Source organism: Camelus dromedarius, chromosome 2 (assembly GCF_036321535.1).
Source record: "Camelus dromedarius isolate mCamDro1 chromosome 2, mCamDro1.pat, whole genome shotgun sequence".
Lineage (NCBI taxonomy): Eukaryota > Metazoa > Chordata > Mammalia > Artiodactyla > Camelidae > Camelus > Camelus dromedarius.
The window spans coordinates 3,823,600-3,836,553 of record NC_087437.1 but is presented as its reverse complement, the minus strand read 5'-3'; the positions used below and the strand labels follow the sequence as shown (position 1 = coordinate 3,836,553).

The window sequence follows — 12,954 nt, the reverse complement described above, 5'->3', positions numbered from 1 at the left end:
CTGAGCCTGATCCACCACTGAACTCCTGGCGCCCACAGTTTACAGGCTTTATAACCCCCTCCAGTATAAGGATAAAAAACTAAGTATACCTGTGCAGTCACTGATGAACAGGAACACTGAGAAACTTCAGGTGATTTTGTGGCATTTTAACCACTTTTTTCCCCTCAACCTCAAGCCTCTTTTACCTTCAACTCATTTTTTCCTGCATTTAATGCTGACAATGTCGTTGCTCATTACTGTCCCTTCTGAAGGTGCTCCACCCTTGTCCACATTATTATCACAGCCAGGAAGTGTTAGACATACCTGGAGACACCTGCACCCTGAGTTGACTTTTGAGCTACTTCTAATCTTGTTATCTGCTTCTAAACTCTCCTAATCTACTGTGCTCAGAGGCCTTGGAAACACAGCAGTCAGGAAATGGATGGACACCAAATCCTTTGTCTTTGGAATAATCACATTAACTCAAATGTAAAACCCTTTTTCTGTGAAACACAGTGTAGTTTTTTATGCAGATTCCTAAATCTGCTATCCTATTCCACTTCTTAGACGGTTTGTGTGCACCATTTTATTTGCTAACTTTTGTTCAGAATGGAAGATGATGTATTTTCTCACCTTGTACAAATAGTTCCATGCCTTAACAGAGAAAGAAATGAGCTTCCCACATATGTTGTACTGCTCAGAATTTGCTCTGAAGAGAGCAGGAAAAATGATGGAATTCTTTCTTTCCTGCTCATCCTAAAAACAGCATATTAGTAAGTTTTTTTTTTTTTTTCAAGAAATACAACTTGGATTATGCATTCAAGAATTGGGAATTTTAAATTTTCATTAAGTGCCTTATATGTGCCAGGCGCTTGGCAACGTCCTTTACATGCATTGTCATTTAATCTAATAATAATAACCTTACAAAATTCGTGGTATCACCCTTATTTTATAGATGAGAAGACTGAAGTTTAAAGAGGTGAGATAACTTGGGCAAAGCTTGTAAGTGATGGCAGTAAGACTTTACCCCAGGTTTGCCTGTCTGACTCCTCAGCCTGATTCACTGCCTCCTACTGAGTTACCTCCCCATTTGGGGTCCGTTTCTCCACTTCTTCCCCTTGCATCTTCCTTTCTTTTCTTCCTTTTACCCTTGGTATTTTATTTACTTAGGACAAGGGGGTTAAAAATAAAACCACCATAACTATTGTGCAGGGAAGACACCTTAAATCCTTTCAGGTGGAGATCTGCGTTAAGGTTATTCAATTTCGGGAAACTTCTTTTAAGAAAAAGAATACAAAATTGTAAATATTAAATTAGATTCAAAGTGAGGACACAGGATGGAATAAGAAATCAGAGCAAATTACAAATTAGAGTGAAAATACAACAAACATCACAAAATCCAAAAAAAAGCAAGCACTTCTGCTAAATCACTGACGTATCCTATAATGTTTTGATCCTACATTTTTGGGCTACAGAGTCATTAATCACAACCATTTCATGTGAAAATTATTTTCTAGTATTTTCTAAAAAGATCATCGAACAATAATTCAGGTACAACTAGCATAGTTAATTTATATTTGTTTTTTATTAAGAGTCTAGAAAAGTTCCATAGGCTAGCTTCTGGCTCTCTTTCTCCCTCACCACCCACGTACTTCAGGTGCGGGGCCCCACAGGACACAGTCATGTAAAGAGGAATCGGGTCTTGTGATTTAGTGCAGCAGGTAGTAGGACTATTCCTACACGTCCTTTCTCTGCCAGGACAGCTGGCGATAACTTAACCCTACACAGACATGACTACAAGCCACATTTATACATCACTAAATCCAAATGAAAGCTAAACGTACCCCATCTCAACTTCCTTTAAGCCAGATCCAAAGTGTTGCCCTTGGCTGCTCCAGTGCTACCCGACAGAAGTGTGAAGGAGGGCAAGTCAGCAAAAGCAGTGCTCTAAAATCAAGTGCAGTTAAAACATCTTTTGCTAATTTTACCAAACCATGAGACGATTGCTCGGGTCTCTTGTAGGACCTTTTAAGGGGCATCTGCAAGTGAGGGGCCCTGAAACTTCTTTTTCCTTGGTTTCCAAGAAAATCCAGCTCTAGAAGAATGGTATTAAAAACAAAAAAGGTGTTGTGCCACCATACGTGATGGTCCATGCCATAGGGCGTCTTCCAAAGTAATGAATGAGGTCCTCCGTGAGCAGTGTGAATTCCCAAACCTATTGAATGAAGTAGAGGATGTTCTTTCAGTGTATTTTGTTCTATAGTAAATAGCACCGTGGAGATGGAGATGTTCTGGTACTGCTAAAACTCAAAGCTCCCCCCGCCACCTACCATTTATATTTGCAAAGACTTATTATTTGTAACAGGATTATTTGCAAATACAATAGATCTCAAAACTCTTATAGTGGGCTAATTAATATTAAATACACCATTTACTACCCTTCCAAGCAGGCCAGTTAACACGTAGAGAAAGAGCATGTTATTGCTGTTAAAGACTACACAGTAGCAGAATTATAGCAGCACTAAAGAAAGTCTTTAAGAATTCATTAAGATGTAATCAAGCTTCAGCAAACTCATCTGTTATTTGCAATTATAACATAGTTACTATAACTTGTCTCTCGATAAAACCACCTTTCTGTTGGATTTCTCACTGGTAACGTATTCGAACATCCAACTTTCTCGTGTATATTTTCCTTTTAGTGGAAACTCATGACTCATCTACTCCTCCTTCCTTTGTTGTATGAGGAACCGTCCTTAAGTGTAGGCAGTCCTTATACCTGTGCCCTGTACCATTGTTCCTATTATATTGTTTACCACCAGACAAGACTATGGCCTCTAAGTACACCTGAATTTTCTTTGTTGGTGTTTTTAAGGGATGAAACTATTTCCCTGAGGAATACGGTGTTTCAAGAGAATGGCATTTTCTGTTTATGAAGCTTTCCCCACTTCTTCCACCTAACTGGTGCTGCTCTGACACCTGGTCAAAGAAGCATGGTTCCAAAGTCCTGACCTGAAATAAGAAAACAAAGACCAACTTCATAGCTGGCAATGCTGCCACTGCCCCGTCCCGCTGACCAGGGCTGGGCTGATGGGATGCTCAGGGTTACTTAAGAGGGGAGAAGCAGGATCTCTTTATGGGCTCAATGCCTTTTCTCTTGCTCGGTCTTTTAAAATAACTGGTTTTAAGCCAACAGGTATCTACTCAAAGAAGTTCAAAGCCCTAAATGATTAAAGAATGCTAGAGGAGGTTTAAAATTTTGATACACACTCTCAATCTGTTCTTCAGGATTGAGGACAATGAGCACAACCAAAATATTTCTACATGGAAGTTTTGTCTCTTGGAAATCAGTACTCAAACTTTAACACCTGAAGGACTAAACTACAGAACGCAGGGCCCTACTCCCGGACTTGTTATTCAGTAGGTCTGAGGTGGAGCCCCCCAGTTTGCATTTCTAAAAAATGTTCCATGGTGGGGACCATAGTTTGAGAACCACTACTGTAGATCATTTGATGGAGCATATTTTTAAAATCAAAGTGGACAGGGGTTGCCATACCTTCTTAAGAATAGCACATGTGCCATTTAGAAGATGGAGAGTCATTGCTGAAGCCAGGGGGACAGTGATGATGACTTACAACTTCACGGGTTCCTATGGGTCACTTTCAACCACAGTTGCCCCAGGCCTGGAGGCATTACATAATGCTTAGTAACCAAGAAGTCGTTCAACGAGGTCTTCGCTATAAGAATATACTCTAAAATATGTTATCTCTTTAATTCCTTCTTCTGTAGCTGTTTACTGATTAAACTGATGTAGTAACTGACAATTTTAATTACTGATTTAAATTATGGAATATAAAAAAGGTGGAATAGTTATGCCCTCCATCCTATTTAAAGCCATTATGAGGTCTTAACATTAAAAATAAATCTCTCAGTTTTTCCCTGGCCCCTGCTCTGGTAAATATATAAATATAATTATAAAGACTCTGAATAAAGAAAATTTCTACCACTTGGTAAGAGGAAATCAGTATTCCTAATACTGTTTAGTGGCTCTTAGAATCTTAGAACATGTGTTTAACATGTGTTGTTGATTTTTCAATAAAGCATGTTAATGAACATGCCTCAATTACTTACCGAACAATCTCTCTAAAATGCCTGTCTGTGATTATCTACTTATAACACTCCCATTTTCACAGTAACTTTCAACTCTGAGGTGATAAATCCAAGAGATTCTATAACGTCTTCAGCTTGGAGCATGATTTCCCCAGTGATGGAGTCCCAGGCCTAAATAAGAACCAATGAATAGAGGTAGACAAGGCCCAGGGATGTTCTAAAACCAAGTCCTTATGAATTAATACACTCTTGAATGTCATCAAACGAGCTGAGGGGCAGATGTTCTAGGCTCGGGAATTAACGGCTATCAAGGTTTCAGGGTGCCCCACTGAGTTGAAAGATGCAGGAATTTAACAAAACAAAATGATAAACTATAAGAGGTGGTTCAGTAAGGAGGGCAGCAGCCCCACGTTCTCTAAGCGTCACTGTGGAAGCATCACAGGAGCTTAAGCCAAGATGGGAATCTGACTCCCAGCTTTGATGCCAAACAGTGAGTCACTCTTGTGCGAGGAGCTCCGTAGGTCTCAGCCTGGTCAGCTATAAAAGCAATTACCAAGATCTAGTCTGCTTACCTCACAGGGTTGTTAGGAGTAAATTTAATTATGTACATGGAAGTATTATGTCAACTGCAAAACCTGAAACAAATGTGTAGTTTTGGTGGCTGTTTACTGAAAATTGACTCTCATTTCCCTAAAAGTAATTTAAATTTGCTAATCAAATGTGCAATGTTGGCATCTTTACCTTTGTAAGCACTTTTCTAGGGTTAAAATGAGCAATTTAATCATTTAAACTACAGAAGAATACAAGTAGATTTTTAATGTCATAGCATTTTAACTGCTTTCAGTCAGAAAATAGAAACAAGCTGATTTGCAAACCTCATAATAATAAAGATCTTTGTCAAGTGTCTTGAAAAATGACTGTCATACTTTAGGAAGGTGTAAACTTAATTTAATTCTAGCAATTTCATACTAGAAGCTATCACTAAATAGTCATTAGTTGAAGAATTTTGCAAGAAAAGTCTGGTATTAGGGCATACAACTATATAAGAAAATTAAAAAATTTAAATCTAATGAGTTTCCATGTATAATGGACAGTTACATAATTTAAAAATACTCCTAATTTGAAATGAGAAAAACCCGTCAGAGGAGCTTCTGCAATCAATAGCCAATTTTTTAGTTTATGTGCTAGTATGGAAATCACTTAAACAGTAACACTCTCTTGTTTAGCGCTTTTGACTTACATCTTACTCTGTAACTTCCCATTGATTAACATTGCCTTTGGCAGTTTAAGTAGTTTAACATTTTAACACTTGAATATGTCATATAATATTGAATTCTTTTAACTTGTGTAGGAGCAGCCTAAGCATCAGCCAACTAATATTTAACCAATTTATCTAAAGTAAACTATTTTTTCTCATTTAAGATTTTGTCAATTAGGTGGCTTCCAGCTGCAAGTAACAGAAAATAAGTGTTATCTCATAGTAAAGGAAGTCCTGTGGTAGGCCGGGCCCCCCGGGTTGGTGGATTTGTTATCCTAATTTTGTATTAAAGGACTTGGCTTCCTCTTGTCACTCTTTTGCCCTCCTTGGGGTTTGCTTTTCCACGAGGAGGAGGGGTAATGTCTGCGGTACTCCGCAGCATTCAGAGCTATGGGGGGAAAGGAAGGTTTGTTAAATCACACATTGCTGAGTCCAACCCCCAGAACTTCTGACTCAGTAGGTCCGGGTGGGATCTGACAATGCACACCCCTTCTAAGTTCCCAAGGGTGCTGAGGCTGCTGGTGGTGGGGGCCACACTATGCAACACACTAGCTTAGACTAATGGTCCCGGAGCTGGTGCCTGAGGGTCACTGTAACATTGATTACAAGATGCACCTTATCATTTGGAATGTAACAGAGGTCCCTGTACTCCCCTCACAGGGCCTGATGCCATTTCTAGTTTGTCAGCTCCCTGTTAAACACTCTAGGGTGGGACACCACCCACTTAGAACACCAGGAGTTGAAGTAGCAATTTCTTAGAAAATAGTTTTGCATTCAATGGTTTGAACTGTGGGCTGGTTGGGCCAGTTCAAGCCCCAAGTTTGCACTTCAGCTTATTTGCTCCTGGCCTGCAGAAAGCTCTTTCTTTCCAGAATCCCTGTTTTGCTAATCCTCCCAAATATAGGACATTTGGCAATATTAAATTATTTGAAGCATCTTTTGAAATAGGCTACATAAACATTGCCTTTTATAACCTAGAAAGGCAATATAAAGTTGTCTGGGGGTATACCATAAATGCTGCTAATCTAATTTCCCACCTGATATTCTTTTGCAGTGATGAATTTCCTAACCTAAAGTTTTAACAATTTGCTCGTGTTGCGAAAGCTCCTTCCTCCAATTTGCAGTTCCCCTTTTATATCATCTATCTTGAGAACGATCTCTTTGGTGTGGGTTCCCTATTTTGTGCAGGGTGCGCAGTGGGAGTAGGGTCTTTTTGCTTGATTGTTCAGGGCTAACCTTCAGGATCTTCACAGAGCTTTGGCAATCTCTGTGCTGTGGATTTCCCTCTATAATTTATTATCATAGTGGCATTTTGGTGCCTTTTTTCTCATTCGGTCTCACAATAGGAAGCACAGCAGAGAGAGGTGATTTCTGCAGGGGTCCTGGAAGGACCTGGGACAAGTTCAGGCAAAGATGCAAGCTCTGCAAAAAAATATTTGACTTCTAGAAAATGGTTGGGTAGAAAACTTTTAAGTGCACAATGTACCATTTTGGAGGTCTGAGGAAATGCCGCCTTTCCCAAAGCTGTCTCAGACCCTGGTGTGCAGCGGAATAAAGAGAAACTGAAAATGTCCCTGATGTGAAACTGAGAAAGCATTTAAACAGAGGGAGGAGGCTAGGCTATTACTGCAAACACAGCAGGGGGCCAGCAGACCTAATATGGAATCTGTCCAATAAGTTCAACTATTTATGACAACCAACCCATCAGTAAGGCTTTCAAAGTTAGTAGGAGATACTGGCCAGGAGCAATTTAACTTACTTTCCTATTCTAAGGCCTGGTGCTTACACCTAGTCTCCTAACTGTCTTATCCAAGAATTAAGAGTAGAAGCCGTGGTCCCTAAGGAAATAACTGAAGACTGTGTTGGAAATTACAGTGCTCTTGGTTTTGTCAGGCATGGATACGCATTCCGTAAAAATCCAAAGCACAAACTCAGCTGAAATTTCCTACTTGTGTGAAAGCAACCACCTCAACATTGTTATCTTTTAATTTCAAATGGTTATCTGGGTTCAGAATCCAAGAGTGAAATTTCATCTGCTGTTGGCAGTGCTCAATATTGAACACTTCTTGCAATGATCAGTACTTCTATTCAGCTCAAGGTGTCCTAGCTAGCCCTTCTGGTATTTGCAGATGTGAGTTCATTTCAACTTTGAAAATCCCTTAACTTTCCTTTGCTTTACAGGAAAGTAGAAGCTCAAGTTTTAGTTTGATCATAGGAAGCAAGTATCAAAGTCAAAGTTGGGATTATGTTTACTCATTTAGCAAAAAATATTTATTTATGATGGCTAGTTTCCAGATTATCCATTTATGCAATAGATCTTTTTTATATATTTACTATAGATAAAATATTTTGGGAACAGAAATGCATTTTGCCAGTTTGGAAACTGGACAGAATATCTTTTTAAAGGGTGCATTTTTATTTCAACTAATCTTGGGGTGTATGTAATATGGAATAGTCTACGTCTGTTTTCCACGGAAATAATAAAGTCCAGAGTCGGCTCTTGAAAGTGAGACTCACACTCACTTTGCTCCTCCTCCCACCCTTTCTCACCCTCACTTACCGGCACCGCACCTACTCTCCTCTCCAGCCCAGAAGGTAGGCAGCACTGCATACCAAGGATTCCAGGTATCACCACATGCTCAGAACCCATCGATGGGGAAATTGAGTCATACTTGAAATAAACTTCTTTAAACATAAAAATTAAGAGTATACTTTAAATTTCTTAGTTTCTTTTGCTCATTTTTGAGCCCATTTGCTTTTTATTTTTGTTTCCAGTTTTTACTCTTTCAGTACAGCTAAGACACAGAACTGATTAGATTTACAGCAATTCTGACAGATGGTTGTTATGACACTCATTTCATATGACACTTCTTGCAATGACTCGGTATTTCCCCAAACTTGACCCTTAGAATGTCCTTTATCTCATAAAAAGAAAATGCTTCTGTTGTTCTGCTGAAGTAGGTAAACTTGTAAAAATATAGTGTTGTAGCTTTATATGCTTTTAAAATATTCAACTTAAAAATGACAACTCTTTTCTTGCAGCTAGGTAAAAAGTCCTTAATAATTAAACTTTGGTACTTAAAACAGTGTTACAACAGTCTTTAAAATAAGACATTAAGGAAAGATTTTTAAATAACCTTTTCCAAATTAATTTTAAATCCTAAAGGCCACATATTTCTTTATCATCCAGGTTTCTAAAAATGCCAGCTATCAAATTTGATATTAAGAACAGGATGCCTCACTTCCTTTGTGTAATAAGGCACAGTATAAATAAAATTGGAACATCATGTCTGTCCTTCCTCAATTTTCCCTATTTGTAATACTTCCCCCAAGCAGAGATGCCTGACAAATTTCCCCTCTGTTGTTCATGAGTGACTACTTTTTCCATGAGATATATTTAATTTTGCAGGTTAAATATTCAGAGCAAAATGACAGGAAAGATTTTTATAGCACTGATTACTAAAGAAGAATTAAAATGAAACAAATGTAATACATTTTGTTGTCATCAGTCTCATTCTAGCTAGTAACAGTCCACGCTTTTGCTCGTTTCTCTGTATGACAATCTTAAACTTTTGCAGTGCTTATAATTCACAACCTGTCTTCATTTTTATCAGATCCTCACAACAGTCTTTTGAGGGAAAAAATGGTAGTTATTATTCCTGTATCTATATACAGAACCCCATGAATGTATGTATGTGAACGTGTATACACACGTAGATGCGTATGTTTGCATATGTATGTAATGCAGTATACCTGTATTTCAGTCTCCTTCCCCTGAGATGAGGAGATGGAGATTGCTACACAAAAGTCTCATGGGAGGTTAGCTGGTCAGAAGAGGAAACGCTGGGAGAAGGAAGATTTCTGAAGCTTGTGGCCCAAGCATTGCCCACTGATTTAGCTTGCATATTGTTAATAAATGCTATCTTTCATATTTGTAGGAAGTCAAAGTTCGTGCTACAGGTATTGGCTAGCTTGGTGGAAAAGGTGTGTAGGGATAGAATAGAGGATCACTCTGCAGAGAGATGTTGATGAGGCTTACAGATCAGCTAGGTGGCTGAAATAGCTCTCCTTTAAGGCTTTTTGCTGCTCCCAAACCTTGGAATTTGTGAGATGACTGACAGTGCATTAAGGATGAGTATGTAACAATTCTTCTGGTCAATGCTGGTGTTATCCAGTTTCTTCTTTGGCTTGGCAATAGGAATAATGGCTTTATTATTTAGGCAGCCAAAGAGTATAACTCCAGGATAAGTTCCTGCAGATATAACCCACATGGGGGGGGGTAGTTAATTAGGGATTCAGTGTTAATGCAGTAATATTGCAGTGCACAACAGGAAATTTTGAAATGCTGCCTCAGATAAAATGTTGGAGGTAATTAAAACAATCCAATAGAAAATTACCCTCCATTTTGTAAAATCATATGTTAATAATGTCTACATCTGTACGATTCCTAATTTAGATGCTTTCTTATGTTTTTAATATGATGCTGTGGTGTCAAGGTCTGGTAAGTATAGTAACTAATAATCATTACAAATTGATTATAACATTGAGCAAGAGACAATAGTACATTCACTGCTGTACCAATGACAGGCTTACATATAACACCGCTAGACAAAGTCATTAAGCATGCAGCAAGCCAAAGGTGGGTCATAGACATTAACTCTGAGACTAGAAATCTGTCTTCTCCTGATTTTTAGGGTTTCTTTTTTGAAGTTTAAAAGTGACCTCAATGTTTCTTAAAAGTAAATCTATAAAGCTGCCCGAAATTTTTGATCCTAAACTAGTTCCACTTGGGACCAAACACAGGAGAACAGGTAACCCGGTCCATTTGTTTATTTGGACGTTAGACACGTGGTCAGAAAGCATACTGGGATACGTTAAAGGACCCGAGATAAGGGGCAAAATGTTCAATGTGTGTAACTGTCGCTGGAAAAAAATACCTCTAGCCTTTAAGGAAGGGCCTTTCTCTCATGGTCGCCAGGCTTTTTTGGAGGATGCGCTCATCTCAGCAGGTGTGGGCCTGCCCTCTAGCGGATCTGGGTGTGACGGGACTTAAGGTCACTGCACGTCTGACCTGACAGGTCTTAGGAAAGTCAGCCGTCCGTCAAAAACGACTCACTGTGGGTCTGGATTAGGCGCTGAGCGCGTGAAACGTTCAAGTGGACAGGATGGAGCCCGCGGCTTCAGGGAACGCGGGGCTCTTCGGCTCCCCTCTCGGGACGCGAGGCTTCTGGCTGTCCAGGCTCTCGCGTCCCACACACTCGAGGCCGGGGTCTCGGAGGCGGCTCTTTGCCCGCTTCACTCTGGCACAGAGCTCACACCCTCGTCGGGCCAGAACTTCGGGAGGTCGCCCGGCGAGGACGCGGCCCAGCCGTGGGCGCGGGGCCGCCGTGACGGGTCTGCCGGGCGGCCGCGGGGCCCTCGCCGTCGCCTGCCCGGATTGTGACGGCCGCCGGCGGGAGGGGCTCCCTGCCGCTCGGTCGCTCAAGCACCCTCCAGAGAACGCGCGGCCGGCGCGAGGGGGCGGGCGGCTCTCCGACCCTCGCGCCGGGCGGGTGCGTAGAAACGGGGTGCGCGTCTCGGGGGTCGACGGGAAGCCGCCGCAGGGCGGGCCGCGGACCCCGCGCCCCTCAGCCTGGGGCCCCCCAAGCGGGCGGACAGGAGGGCGGGTGGCTGCATCCCCATTCACTTCCGCCGTCCCCGCCCGAGCGTGCGAGTGCGCGTGCGCGCGCGTCCCTGGCGGCGGAAGTGGTGGCGACAAAGCTTGGTCCGCGGCGGGCCCGGGAGTGCGGGGCGGGCCCGGGGGTGCGCGGAGCGCCGGGCGGCGGGCGGCAGGGAGGGCGGAGCGCAGGAGGCGGAGGCGGAGCCGACCAGCGCAGCCGCGCCGAGCCGCCGGGTCGCCCGAGACCGGTGCCCTCACCTCTTCCCCTTCCCCGCCCCGCCCGCCCTGCCTCGGGTCGCCGCCCTCACGCCGGGAGAGGCTCCCGTCCGGCGCCGCCTCGGCTAGCCACTCCTCTTCGCCCGGCCGCGCGGGCGCTCCCGCGGGCCCGCGGGTGAGTCCCCCGCAGCCTGCGGAAGGGGTCTGGGGCTTTGAGGGGGGTGCCCGGAATACTTCCCGGTCCCCGTTTCCAGAAACTTCCAGGTCCTGAGGGAGGGGCGTCCGGGGTACCGGGCGGGGGGCGTCCGGGGCGCGGCCCCGCGGGCGGGTGCGGGTCCGGGCTCCCGAGGGGCGGCGGGCTGGTTCCCTGGCGCTCCCGTCAGCGCCGCTTCTCCCGGTTTCTCTTGCAGATGCTGCTGCTAGGGGTGGTGGGAGCAGCCGTGGGCCGCGCGGCCGGGAGCGGGGGTGACAGCCTGGGATTCCGGGGCTTCTCCTCTTGTCCTCCTCCTCTCCTCCCTCTACCCAGTGTGGCCGCGGCTGACACTAAAGACTTTGTAGCCATCAACCCAAGTGCAGTTTCGATGGAAGATGAAGGTAAAGGCCCCTGGCACACGGGTTGCAACGCGGAGTTGAGGGTGTGGTGGTTGGCTTTCAAGTTGTTTCTTTCTTTTTCCACCTTTTTATTTCTCCGGTTTTATTTTTCCCTTTGATTGTGAAGCGCCCAGGGAATTACTGTCTCGGGGTATCTAGCTTGTATTTTGGAAACATCGGGCATTTGGAAAATGAAGGTTCCGTGGGGTGGCTGAGCGTGATTCTGCTTTCCTGAGGAGCCTGCTTTCTTGAGCTTAGGGAATGAAAGGAAGTTTTCATTTCAGATAGCATCTCTGCTTGTATCGGTAGCTTTGTGAAAGGAATTACTGGAGGGGAGTGGGAAGGGGAGGGAGGTTCTGCACTGCATCCCTGTCTATTTGCATATCAAGCCTTGATACCGGTTGACTGGATTCGTTTATAAGAAAGAAGGCGATTAAAAAAATTAAATGCAGTTACTCTGGGGAAAAAAACCTAATTCTGTTTTTCAGTTCACAAATACAACCCTGATTTTAACGAAACGTTCTGAGATGATTTCCTTCATTAAAGTTCCTCCTCATTTCAAAACATCCTTTTGGAGGTTGACAGTGGAACCTGTTTGTCCACCGGACACGGCAGATGTACTGGATTATCATTCACATGTTACTTGATTCCTTTGGCGTCATTAAAATATTTAATGCTTTTTGGTACACGGCACTGATTATTCTTTAAAAGCGTTCAGCAGCTCTGAATAAATGATTTTTTTCTTCCCCTCCTGAAACAACCACAGTTATTCTTTGGACTGATTTCTTATTTGTGTGTGATAGTCTTTTTAAAATTTATGTTTTTAGTGGGGCTGCAAAATGCTGTAAAGGATACTTATAAATTACAATTTGTTCTCTTGTATCTTTGGTTTTTAAAATCTGTATCTAGTACAAAGGAGCTGCAGCTGGGCTTTGGGCTTGCTGGTTGCTTTCTAATTTGTTTTTCCGTTGTTGGAAATGTAAGCTTGCTTGTCCTAAGTAGGACTAGTAATTTTAAAATGGACGTTTCTTGTATGCTGTAATCTGTTCTGCTATCTGAGACCCCTGGGGTATGTGGGAAATATATCATGAGAGACATGATTATCTGGCTCAGTTTTACTCTGGGTTGGTAATTGGTGGAAGAC

General features: G+C 42.8%; 1 protein-coding gene across 4 annotated transcripts in view; it reads left to right on the top strand.

Moving 5' to 3' along the window:
- Positions 1 to 12,954, top strand: part of ATP2C1 (ATPase secretory pathway Ca2+ transporting 1) — a 123,869-nt gene that overhangs the window by 8,113 nt on the left and 102,802 nt on the right. The window contains exons 1-2 of one of the 4 annotated variants that reach the window (XM_031465624.2): positions 11,238 to 11,394; positions 11,630 to 11,813. The exons of the other annotated variants lie outside the window; for them this stretch is intronic. Of the exons in view, the coding sequence (XP_031321484.1) occupies positions 11,808 to 11,813 (6 nt within the window). The 5' untranslated portion in view covers positions 11,238 to 11,394; positions 11,630 to 11,807. Of the gene's footprint in view, positions 1 to 11,237; positions 11,395 to 11,629; positions 11,814 to 12,954 lie in introns of those variants that run through there. 4 annotated transcript variants of the gene reach the window in all.